This window comes from Linepithema humile, chromosome 4, assembly GCF_040581485.1.
Source record: "Linepithema humile isolate Giens D197 chromosome 4, Lhum_UNIL_v1.0, whole genome shotgun sequence".
NCBI classification, from domain to species: Eukaryota; Metazoa; Arthropoda; class Insecta; order Hymenoptera; family Formicidae; genus Linepithema; species Linepithema humile.
In genome coordinates this window covers 1,452,303-1,465,263 of record NC_090131.1, presented here as the reverse complement: position 1 = coordinate 1,465,263, position 12,961 = coordinate 1,452,303, and the positions used below count along the sequence as shown (strand labels likewise).

At 42.6% G+C, this 12,961-nt stretch overlaps 2 protein-coding genes across 7 annotated transcripts in view; both read right to left on the bottom strand.

Moving 5' to 3' along the window:
• Positions 1-7,602, bottom strand: part of LOC105672197 (methyl-CpG-binding domain protein 5/6 homolog sba-like) — a 200,345-nt gene extending 192,743 nt beyond the window's left edge. The window contains exon 1 of one of the 5 annotated variants that reach the window (XM_012366967.2): positions 3,895-7,602. In XM_012366967.2, coding sequence (XP_012222390.2) covers positions 3,895-5,267 — 1,373 coding nt within the window. In that variant the 5' untranslated portion in view covers positions 5,268-7,602. The remainder of the gene's footprint in view (positions 1-3,894) is intronic. The other 4 variants (XM_067353133.1, XM_012366966.2, XM_012366965.2 and 1 more) reach the window with 4 other exon arrangements.
• Positions 7,603-8,075: 473 nt separating this feature from the next.
• Droj2 (DnaJ heat shock protein family (Hsp40) member A4-like) lies at positions 8,076-12,912 on the bottom strand. Of its 2 annotated transcripts, none has more exons than XM_012367023.2 (5): positions 12,690-12,912; positions 10,837-11,015; positions 10,457-10,754; positions 10,049-10,388; positions 8,076-9,963 (listed from the first exon to the last, which is right to left on the bottom strand). In XM_012367023.2, exons 2-5 carry the CDS (start codon positions 10,966-10,968, stop codon positions 9,534-9,536), a joined length of 1,200 nt encoding a protein of 399 aa, XP_012222446.1. In that variant the 5' UTR covers positions 10,969-11,015; positions 12,690-12,912; the 3' UTR covers positions 8,076-9,533. The 2 variants fall into 2 exon arrangements, with proteins under 2 accessions (XP_012222446.1, XP_012222447.1); XM_012367024.2 differs by lacking the exon at positions 12,690-12,912 and adding an exon at positions 12,318-12,543.
• Between the last annotated feature and the right edge of the window lie 49 nt (positions 12,913-12,961).

Here is a 12,961-nt window from a genome sequence, read left to right as displayed (position 1 = left end):
GCCTAATTGGCAATTTCCGATTTCTGAGTATCGCACTTGCTAATGTCATATTGTGTTTGTTAAAATATTAGAAATCGCACGCAGACACCTATGGCGATAAACGATCTTGACAGGTAAATTATCATGTTTAGAATTTTTTACGTTATAATAATCCTTACGCAACGCCACATTACATAAATGTTTTACGTACGCTTTACAATCGTTCTCATTGAAGTGTTTTATATTTTGGAACAAAGAACTAAAGGGCTCCTCCAAAATTTCTGACATATGTAATCGACTCTATTCTACATTGTTCTCAACATAGTTGGAACCTGCTGGTTTCAACGCATTTGTCTACGCGATATAATGGAAACGAGCGCTGAACAAAGCGAAACGATTCGATGCCCACGGTTATTTAGCGAAAAGGAGCCCTCAATATCGGATAATCGGGCCGAAATCAGACTAGTTCGAATTGAATTCTGTCCCGTGCACGGACAGACGGTTGGCGGATTGTACTGAAATCGCGAGTCGCGGGAATTTCCATCGGTACGACCGACCGACCTCTGCCAGAGTCCCCCTCCTCCGATATATCCGCGAAGAGCGAAACAAAGTCGTGGAATCTAGCCGAGAAGGACAGAAGAGAGAAGAACCGAGACGAAGAAGATGAAAGACCGATAGAGATAGAGAAACGAGAGAAGGCAGAACAGTCAGGATAGAGTGGGAGAGACGTAACCTGGCGTTCACGATGAAGAAAAACACGGATCGGCCGCTGTTTCTGGTTTCCTCCGCATCCTGTTTGACGGGCCGCCCTTTTAGAGCGCCCTTCTCCAAAGAACCTACTTCGTCTCGAGGCAATTTCGACGGTAACCAAAACGCTAAGAGAAATCCTCTAAAAAAAAATTGTACCATATGTAATCGATTCTATCTTCTATTGTTCTCAATATAGCTCGAATCTGCTGGTTTATTTGCGCGATACAATAGATTCCTTGAGAACGCGTGTCCCTCTGCTATATAAATCTGGCCGCGATTGTCATTTCCATTTATCAACGCACGCTATCAAAATTCCGGAAGATTGATTGAGTGATTTTACAGCAAAAATTGGAAATGTCAGAGAAAATATCGAATCACTGGTCAATATTAAAAATACTGCGCAGCATTGCGCTCGTCAGAGCTCTGAACATTGTTGGTTCCATAAGTGGTAACATAACTGTTATATTAACCGATGTTATACGTGATCAAATGCAGTCGAGCTCTTTGAAGTCCGTTTATGCGGTGCGTTTCACGAGCTTTGTCGAATATCGAGAGCAAACTCTTTGATGAATTTCGGTCGAGTTTACCATCAAGAAAATTTGAACAGAGATATACGAGAATAATTAATACCAAAATCAATTTTAGCCATTTAAGCTTGCAAACTATACTTTTAAATTCTTATTACTGCATTTACTGTAACCTGAAATAAATTTTAAAGAATCACGAGAAGGCGATCGAGAAAACATCGCGACGATGAGAAAAAGAGCTCCACGGTTACGCAAGCTGCGCGCCGTCGCGTTGGATTAACAGTTTCGACACGCAACGATGCACCTGTATAGCGATTTTCGTGACGTCGCGGCAATTTGGCGTGTTTAGCGAACGACTTGACGAGTCATTAAACAGAGAACACTGGCAATTAATTATCACGTTTGCGTAATCGCCGCTCGGCGGCGGTGGAGGTGTGGTTGCGCAACTATCGCTCATTCTGTTCTGTTCACCACCCCCCTCTGCCTCCCTAAAACCTAGGATCCAGCCGACCTCTCGTCCCTTCTATCCGGTATCAATCATCCCGTGCGGCACTCGCGACCACGCGTGCCGGTAACCTTAATTTTTATCCGCCAGTGCGATCTAGTCCCCTGCTACGCGACCCCCCTTTTTCCTTTTCCTAAATTGATTCGAAGCGCGCAGGCCAGCCGCAGTTTGCTGTCACACATTATAACTATTTATATTACTTCAATAACGTGACGTTGCATTTTACGCCTCATCAATCGACTGTCTCAATTAAACGCCACATGTTTTTGAAAATCAATCGATAAGTCTATATATTTTAGAAAATACTTGGAAAATATATAAAAGTATTTTTTACTCTTTAAAATGTATGACACATAACAATAATTTTACAGTCTATACAAAGATAAAAATATTGAGTTGCGTCATAAATGACTTCCACCGCAGTATAAAGTCAAAGAAGAAAAATACTGGAAAGAATTTATTTATGGCTGAATCCAATAAATATATATTTATTGCATAAGCCTTTCGTTCAAGATTTATTCTGCTTATATGTTAGTTTTAAAATCTTGATGTGGTCACATAAAAAATTTAACTCAATTTCTATTGGGTCCTATCGTAACACGGATCATGATCGTACTAGGATAACGTTACAGAGTCCGCGTGTCGATCAGCTGTCATTGCACAAGTCGACAGCGAGTTACGCCAGAATCGTGTGGAAACTCAAAAAAGGAATTGGCTGAGAAGTAACTGCTGTTAGCAGCCAACTGGTCGCCGGAATAGTCCGATTGCTATTCGAAACGTCCGGCGACAGCGGATCCGACTGCGAGCTTTAACCTTCCATTCGTTTGCACGTGCTCCGACGAGTAATAGAGTTATGCAACGCACTGATGGCAATACATGTCGCGTGTACAAGTGCTTAGTTCATGAAAGAAATATTTTATCTTAATAATCGTAAAAGTTATGCCAGGCAAATTTGCAAGAATACATTGGATTTTACTCATGCAAAAATAATAATTATTGTTTAAAAAATATAATGCACGCAAGAGGAGGAAATATTATTTAAAAATTATTTATAAATTCGTCAAATATTTTCTACTTTCGTATGAAGCGTTTAATAATTTAGGTTTTTATATCTATTTTTACTTTATATAATTTTTTAGTGTCAATTATGTAGTTTCTAATCTTTCATAAACTAAATATCGTTGGACGAAGATTTTATAACGAAGGAGTTTACGTCACGTTTACGTTACGTCGTTGTGTGAATAAATAGAAAAATCAAATATTCGCGTGACTGTGACATCAAAATAGGAACTCGGCTAAATTGAACAGTATTAATGCAAATATAAAGTAAAATGAGTCTATCAAATAATGGTTCCGAATAAATTGGCTTCAAAGCGCAGCGTTTTACATTGCCGATCCAATTATGCGTATATAAAACTAATTCTTTTTAAAATTTTAATAATAAACTATAATTTCCGCACCACTAATTATACCAGTCTCACTGTGCTTGCCTTTCATCAGTGATATATCGCGTTTGTTAGTATACTTAAACTGGATGCAGTTTAATTCCATTAGCAAAATTAAGACTGCGCACCATGCGCGCTTTAATTTCGGGTCGATGCTTCGAGCCACTCTGTTAAGCCAACGAATTAAAAGCGCTCGCTAATACGGATCGCTTGGGAATTAACTACATACGTTCGAGTCATTTTCATGAACGAGAGAAACAGGAACGCGCCGGGCGTCGTGCGGGCGTAGAGGAATTTCTCGTTCCGAGAAATCGACGCCACGTTTCGAGCGTATATTACGCAAACATTAGACCAGTGGTTGCCAATCTCCATTAAAATTGAATTACAATAAATATTAACAAAATTAGAAATATTACAAGTATAAATTAAACAAAAGATATTAAAAAGCATCAAAGTTATAGAAAAAGTTTGATTGTTTCAATTTGAAATATATCGATTTAAAAAATATTCTATTAATTATTCTATATAGTCTAAGTATATAAATTTACATGTAATAAAATTTATCGATCATGTCACCCATAAGCCAAGAGTCAAGTTTCCCTTTTTCTTTCAGAATATTTGAGATCGTACTCGAGGCAGATCGGAAGCCACTGATCGCGAATAACAACATGATGCATTAAACACTCACCTGATATAAATGATGACCCCGTTGGTGCAGATCCTCTTCCATCCACGTGGTACGGTGATCACCGATTGTTGTTGTTGTTGCTGCTGCTGCGTAATCACTGCACTGCCGTTCATTGTCAACACTACCGCGTTATGCTGCACACCGTTACCACCGTTATTGTTATTACCGTTGACACGCGACGATGGCTGCTGTCGCGCAGCCTGCTGCGCGCACGCACTACCGCCGCCAGGATGATTATTCGCCGACAAACTACCGTCGTGCTGATTCGGCTGCTGGTGACCCTCGTCAGGACTGCTGAGGCTGCTGTAGGTCGTCGTGGACGATTCCTCGGACCTCACTGAGTCGCAGCCGCCGCCGGTAACACCAGCACTATCACTAACACCGACGATTGTCGCGCCCGACGTTGGCGCCGAAGAGACGCCCTGCTGATTATCGAAACTGTCCTGCTGCCGGCTTTTATCATCCATGTTCGTCACGGCCTGTTGCTCGCCGGCGACATTTTGAAGCAAATTATTACCGCCAGCGGACGTGGATGTGCCGTATGTGACACAACCGTCGTCGCCGAGAAGGCCGACGTCACCGGGATTTGGATGCGCGACGATTCTGTTGCTCGCGGCGTTGTACTCACTGTTTATCCTCGCGGAATACGCATCGTTATGCTGAAGTCGCGTTTGATACGTTTTCGCGCCGGATACCATCGAATCGTTGCCGAGGCCATCCATCGCGTCGCCGTTCTCCGCTCGTTTATTGTTGTCGCGCGATGGCGCGACACGCGTCATCATCGTCGTCGTCGTCGCCGCCGTAGTACACGCCGTCGTCGATTGCCCCAGGTTGGCCTGTCGATACAGCATCGCGTAGTCCTCCTCGTCCTCGTTGCCTGCCAGAGAAGGAACTTGCCTGGACTCACTGCCATCCGCACTGATGTTCGCCGTCGCTGTCGTCTCGTGCTTCACGCGACAACAGCCGATCGTGGAAGTGGTGGTGTTACCTATGTTGATCCCGTTGCCGTCGGAACAGTATACGGCGGTTTTGGCGGGAAAGGTCGCCGCCTGCGCCGTCGCCACCTGCGGTGCTTGCAGGATCCCGTACTGCGTTGTCTGCTGCTGCTGTTGCTGTTGCTGCGGCTGCGACTGATAACCGACCGCGATAGCGGCAGCAGCGGTCGCGGCGACATTCTGACCCACCGCCGTGGCGTACGCGAAGTTCTCCCCCGACACGTACACCAGAACGCTGTTCTGCTGTATAGCCTGCTGCTGCTGCTGCTGTTGCGGATGATGCGCCTGTTGCGGATGCTGTTGATGATGTTGATGATGCTGATGGCCGTGACTCGGGGGAACAGGAAGCGTGGACGGCTGCTCAGGCTTGCCGGCCATGGTCCAGGTCCAGCAGCGCTGCGGATGACCTCGACATCCACGACAACATCACTGGCACGACGTAGCACGTAGCTCGCCTACGTGGGGACACCGGCGGCGAGTACTGCCGCATCCTCCGCGAGCCGGTGCACGATCCTCATGAGCTCGATGATAATCTTCCTGATCTTCGGATCGTCGCGCGCTCGCCGTTGTTCCCGTTGCGTTTCCTCGCGTGGCACTCGTAGCACGACATAATACATTAATCGCGCGGGACGATGTGTATCGCGATGTAAACTGTGCGGCTCGAACACGAACGGATCCTCGGAAGCCAATATTTACGCGGCGAGAAACGGAAATCGTTCTCCTCGTCGCGGTCGCCGTGCGTACTCAAAGCCGGCGCGTGTTTGGCGCGCGTAGTACACGCTGCCGCTGCTGCTGCTGCTGCTGCTCGCCGGTCAATGGCCGTCTAACCTCCTTGACGCGGCGGAGATCGCCGGGCATGGCGCGGAACGCGCCTCCGATGTGTTTCTCCCGCGAGACCGGCGGCGAATCGGTCGCTCCTTGCTTTCCTTCTTCCCGTTCTCGCTCTTGCTCGCTTACTTCACTTGCCTTTCTTCTTGCGAAAATGGATGCACATTTATCAAAATGTCGCAGCTCGTGATACGTCGACGTATGCGAACGTGATTGAAACTCGAGATGCCGCCATCGAGGCCGGCCGGTTGACGTTTTTTAACTGCACGCACGATTCACCTTATCGCCGGCTCTTCCTCTCGGAAGTCTCAGTTTCACGGTTCGGCGTTCCACGCCGACTGTTTTTGCCACGCAAACGAACGTTGCACACGTCGCGAATCGTTACGTAGCATATTCACTGCGTTCCAGCGCGGTGTGATCGGTGTACGCGAGGCGGCATCGAGCAAGGTCGCGGTGACTGCTACTAAGTTCACTTGAAACTCTCATAGCCGGCGAAGCCGACGCGCGTAGGCGAGAGCCAGCTTGTTTATCGGGGGGGAATTACGTCTCCCAGCGAGAGAGCATACGCGCAAGGTCTCGCTCGAGCGATTCAAGGTGACGAGTCCGCGCCACCCGTTCGCGGCTCGGTCGCAATGCGAAATCGACGAGCGAAGATTCCCGATGCCGCAAACACGCGCCAACGTTACTCTGCGCGGGCAACGACGTGAATCGCGTCGCGATTGAACCGAAGCGAAAGATTTACAAATCGGAACGACGGACAAAACGACGCGACGACCGCGCTCGTATAAAAACGCACTGTACGCGCGGCTACACGCTCGCTTACACAAAAAAATATCTCACCTTACGAGAGTCAACACGCCTGGTAGGTCGTGTCAATGTCACGGTCCGCCTCGCGTTTTACTTCACGGCCACACTCCGTTCCGATTGAGTCGCAATACACTCCGAAGCACCAAATACGCACACTCGATTATGTCATCATGCGGGGAGCACTAAAAGAGAAAAACGAAACGTCACACAACGCGATTTTCGCGAGCCTCACGACACCGCAGCCGGACGACGAGCCATCTCCCTCGACACTGACGACTACGTTCGCGCCGGACTTCGGCTCGGCTCGAGTCGTCTGGCGTCGAGGCTCGATCGGTAATATGGCGCGAACGCGCTCGTCGTACAAAAAACACTTTACGCCGCTGGCGTGACAATCCGGGTTAAATCGCGCACGGACGGACGAACGTCGTGTTATGACGCTGTGTCATCGTCACAGCAGCAGCAGCAGCATCACGACCACCACCACTACTCTTTTACCACCACCACCATACCACTGCCTCGTACCACCACTACTACTTACTACCACCACCACCACTAACTAGCGCGGTTACGAACTCGAGTTAACTAACCCTCTTGCCAAGCCGAACACCTGCGCGTTACTCCGTTTCTTGCGGAACTTCGACTTGCTCACGCGTTCATACGTCGCTCGATTGTATATTTCGTGACAATCGGCGGTCGCGCGCGACGCTACGGCAACTCGTGCGTCGAATTACGTATGCCGTCCTACAATCAACGCGCGCGATCACTCTCTGCCGGCCGACACGGACACCGCGCGACACAGCCGATCGAAATGCCGTGCCTGCCAGATGTTGTGCCGTACGCTACGCTGTTTTCGCGTAACTGATATTGGAAAAATATGGCTCCTACCGCATACCCAGAAACCTCTGCGGCATCTCGTCGGCTGACTCTCGGACCACTCGCACGGTACTAAATACGTCGCTAAAAACATTGACCCTCGACGCGAGCAAGACGACGGTGCCTCTATCTATCGGACGAAACGTGTATTGACACTTCGCGGTTAATTACAAAATTTACAAATCTAATCTCTCTCAAGATCATTTTTTAATACTATTAAGGCCTTGCTTCACCTTATTCAATTATTAATTTTATCCGCATAAAAATAGCGAAAACTCTATAATATTGCATTTTTATTCCCATTTATTTTAATCTTATTTTTTTTTATTCATTATTTATTCTCTTTATTAATTTCCTTTCCCCTTCATATTTTTATAAAAAAAAATAAAAAATAGAACAGAATCACCGCATTCTTGTTTATGCTATTAAAAGATAATTTTAATTTTTAACTATTTTTTGTAGTAGCAAAACTAAAGAAAAAGTTAAAACTATAATTAAATTAACATTAATAAATCTGGCCAGTTACATAATACAACATTATACGAAATTAATTCACATTTGTTCGCCATTAGTTACTAATGATAAAGAAACATTTGTATAGAATAAAAATATATTCGGATAATAAATGGGAGGGATTACAGGTCAGGTTTCGCAAGGGCGCAAAGGCGGTAATTTGCATATATTGTAGTTTCAAATTTATTTAAGACGCTCAAAAAAAGTACTAATCACCAATTTTTCCTATAATAAATAAGATTACGAGACATATGCAGCTATTTATTAAAATTTACTATAGTAATTGCGGACGAGTACACGACCATGTATATAGTAAATCATGTGAATGTGTATTGAAAGTATGTTAATTTAATATAGTACAACAAAGACTATAAGAATCATCATCTAGAACATTCGTTCATGCGCATGGAATTACGGTAACAATGACTGAATAAACTGTTCAAAAGAAATTACAATTATCAAAAAATTACGTAAATTTTCAAAATGCTAATTTTACAACCTTTTCAATTTTACTAGGATATGTAAAATAAAATCTTAACATTGGCAAATGTAAGGAATCTTAGATTCAACAGTACATAATTGCACAGATCTGCTTACGAATACGCGCAATCGTCCACACACACAGGAACCTGATTCTCCATTTTATTTGCATTGTTCGCAAACAAAACTATTTGTGTTATTACCGTCACACGTCAGCATACAAAAGCGATTGGAAAAAATTAAATACTATGAATATGGAATAATGTCCCACCTCAAAGAGTTTTTTTTTCCCGAGATCTCTAACACGACCGATAAAGTTACAATGTCACGTTAATCAGACGTAGTTTATATCGTTTCCACGTCGATTGATACATCCTGATATTATTACTTTCAACTTCTAGAAAACTGTAAAAGATAACAATTTTCAGACCCTCAAGATTTGAAGTAATTGAGTGCTGCTAATATCTGGAGGACCAGAAGTAATTGTGTACATAGATAATCCACAAGCTTGAACTAAATATACATATATAAATTTTACTCTCTATTTTTAGCCATGTAATATGTCAATGCTGAGCTGCTAGCTTAATTACTGGAGTGATATTATTGGTCAAATAGCGGAGAATAATCGCGATGTTCAAGGATATATGATGCATTTCATTATGATGTAATTTATGATTGACATCATAAAATGTTACGTTAAATTGCTAAGTAAATTTAATTTTCCTTATCACCGTATAATGATAAGTACATATTTTTAATGATCTTCTACTTAAAGGAAACTAATGGATCTTATCGAGACGCTTCGCCAGAATTTGCAATGTACTTTCAGTATATTTCCAAAATAATAATGGATTTACCTCTTACATTACAAACAGATATTGATGACAGTGGTTATTTTGCTTGCAAATCGCAAGTTGTATGAGCTTCACATAAAGATATTCAAGAAATCAATAACTATAGTACTCACAATTCTGCGCATATATCCAGACATGAGCTGTTTCGCTTTCTTTCTTCACTCATTGCAACGCCTATATATCCAACTATGTTATGTCTTTCTTTAGCATGATACCAGAGTCGAGCAAATGGGACAGAGTTCGAAATGAAAGAAATGGCTATGTTTATTACAGGATTGATGTGATCAAATTAATGTGTGGCACATTGGACTCGTGATGGGCCGCCTTCATCCTCCTCGTACACCGGTTTCGTGTCTCTCCGCCTGTGCTCCTGCTCAGGATCTAAATCGGTGAGTAAGCATTCTTCCGCGTTGTCGGTAATCATAACTGGCTCTCTCGGCGGCAGACATTGCTCCAATGTCGAGATAACCGACGGATCTATGCTTTTCGGGAAATTGACTATAAATTGTATTATAAGTCTGCCATGTGTAAACGGATCTTTGTAAATCGGCATGCCCTCGTTCAAGATGCATTTCAAATCTCCATGTTTTGTTACGGTACCAGGAAGCGCAGTTATCAATAGATCTCTACCGTCCAAACTGCGGATAACTTTCTGGAATCCACATAATGCCTCTACAAGTTCTAGTTGCATCCGCATAATCAAATCATTCCTTGAACGCCTGAAAATTAATTAATCGCAATATAATAGTCACTTACATGATCGATAAATTGCGATATAATTATTTAATTTATAATAGTACTAACTTGAATACTTCATGTTCCTTTTCTTCAAGCAAAATAACTATATCACCAGGCTCGAGATCTGGTTCTTGATCACCTTCGCCAGTAAAAACAATTTTTTGTCCATCTACCATGCCCGGATCAACATGGACTTCAAGAATTTTCCTATCTCTAATAGTCTTTCTTCCATTGCAATGCTTGCAACGGTCACGGGGATTGATGCGTTCCCCCTGGCCCTTACAGTCCGTGCACATCGTTTGTAAATGTTGCAGCATTCCTGGACCTAATTGCTGAATTTGTACTTGCAGACCAGAACCATGGCATGTCGAACATTGTTCAACAGAACCCTTCTTTCCACCAATACCTAATTAAAAAACAAAGATTATTTTTTCTACAAATACAAATATATCTTTTTACTATTACAAGAGTTACCTTCGCATTTTTCGCAGATAACGTTCTTTTGCAAAGCGAGTTTACGCACAGTTCCCTTGTAAAGTTCTTCCAAAGAAACTGATAGTTGATGCATGACGTCTTGACCTCTGCGATCTCTCCTATTTCTACCTCGATTATTAAATGCTCCACCAAAGAACATATCAAATATGTCCATTGGAGAGGAGAAGCCACTGTTGCCCATACTACCTTCCTTCAAAGCTTGTTCACCACCTTGATCATAGATTCGCTTCTTCTCAGGATTTGATAACACCTCGTACGCTTGAGAAATTTGTTTAAACTATAACATACATACAAAGTCTTAGAAAATTTTATTTTATTGTATGTAATTAACAAATATTTTAATCAAGATCGACACAAACCCTTTCGCCCTCATTAGGATTCTTGTCAGGATGATATTTCAAAGCAAGTTTTCTATAGGCCTTCTTCAAATCTTCCTGCGTACATCCAGGCTTTACGCCCAATACGTCATAAAATGTTGTCTCCTTCACCATTTTCACAGTATATTAAATATTCTGTATTATATTAAATACTCCTGTTCCTGTTGATAAAAAATGAAAAAAAAAGTTATTGTAATAAATTCTTCAATATTTGACACTGAAAAATATTAATTATTGCATCATATAAAATTTTCCTCGTTGATACAAATGCTTAAAATATATGTTTTGTATTTATTGAAAGAATAATGCATATGTACATAATCTGTCAATCAAACACAAATGTTCCTATCTAATCTGTCGATAGAATAACATAAAAAACACAGTAAAACTATATCTATTTCATTCATTATATTTATGAAATAACAGCTTGATATTACAACAGCATAGCAATGAGTCATACATATGACCAAAAACTGTATTCGAGTATGTTGCAGCTAGCCATTTAGATCATAATTAATTCATAAACTTTGAGCTCTGTATTAATCTTGTGATGTTGTATAATCAATCGAAACTCATTGTATGACATAAGCTAATTCAAATATGGTCAGATTTTGATAAATACATAACGACTGTACATTCTGACTTAATTACGTTACACCCTAAAAAACTTATTTAGATTAGATAATAGTTTCGACATGGTATTGCATAGTATCTGTTAAAAAAAGGAATTTTCAGAAAATTTCTGTGCAACCTTAAATTTCAAATAAAAAATTTCTTACTGTTATATTCAACAAGAATAATAAAAATGTAAAAATCGGAGAATTATATGAATACAAAAATTTACTTATTTTCTTTTAATTGCTATTGCAACTGACAAGTCTGCAACATCGTGCAAGTTTTTCTGTGCAATTTTCGGAGCACGACATGCCAAAGCTAAAATCGTAGGCTTGCCTGTAAATTCGTCGAATATAATATCCATGCGGATTTGTGAGTTTCAAAATGGCGTCTACGGTAGGGCTGAGAATATATACGATTAAATAGATTAGCGAACGAAGAAATTAAAGTGCGACTTCATAGCGTGGCGCGTTTCATGGCCGCTGCACGAACAAAGACTCCGCGCTTTCTAGATCTTTCTGGTATTGTATAAATCTATCAAGCACATGGCTATCGCACCGAGAAACGAAATCAGTATATCGTATAACAAAGCGCAGTTTGCCAAATAGCTTGCAAGAAATCTGCCCGACTCAGAGCGAGTTGTTGAACACTCACAAGTTCACGATATCAGAAAGATAGATAACGCGTACCGTCGGTATGCGCGTAAATGACAAACGCTTCGACTCGACGGATGTTTCACTTTATTAAGTTATGACGCGATCGAGTTAGGCAAACACACAGACAGGCGAGCTTAGCAGGTTACTGATTTCCACCATTTTTTTTCTCGCTATCATGACGCAAGTACTCGCCTAGTGATCAGCTTGACTTTCAAAAATTCCTCGTTTTGCAACGTCCGATGTTCACGCTTACGCAGGCTTGCACGCACTCGCGAATATATCGCTGCAACCTTCGGTTGTCCGCTAAACCCCCCCCTGTCTATTCGGAAAACTGTTACACATCTAGATCACGAGAAATCGCGATGAGACTATAAGATGGCAACGGCGGTTGTTCGGAGAAGTTCGGAAATGTCTACGCCTCGTACTCAGTCGGGACCGCGATACAGGAAAAAAATCGCGAAGGACTACTGATCGATCGTGCGACTCTCATCCATGTCCGTCCGTCATGGGTGGATCTATCTATCTATAAAAAATCGGAATCCGCAGCCGTATGCGAAAACTCACCTACGTAGATGACGACGCGAAAATCGTTGCTCGTGAAGAATGACCACGCACGTTCAGCACCACGGCCGCTCTCTCCTCAGTGTGCGCACGATAAACGCTTTATGAACTGAGCTAAGCAACCACGTCTCCCACCAATATTACCGTTTGTATTCGTTCTCGAAATTTCCTAGAGAAGCAGTGATCAACGTTAGCCGACTGAGCACCAATCAGCCGTCTCCAACGACGTCGATAGCGCCAAGTGCACGATGTCGGTCTTTTTAGGAAACTCAATC

Excerpts from the sequence above, each read along its gene's own strand:
- Droj2 (XM_012367023.2), bottom strand. The coding sequence starts at position 10,968 with ATGGTGAAGGAGACAACATTTTATGACGTATTGGGCGTAAAGCCTGGA. Across the intron at positions 10,755-10,836 it reads ATCCTAATGAGGGCGAAAGG|TTTAAACAAATTTCTCAAGC; the intron begins GTTTGTGTCGAT and ends TGTATGTTATAG. Across the intron at positions 9,964-10,048 it reads AAGGAACATGAAGTATTCAA|GCGTTCAAGGAATGATTTGA; the intron begins GTTAGTACTATT and ends ATTAATTTTCAG.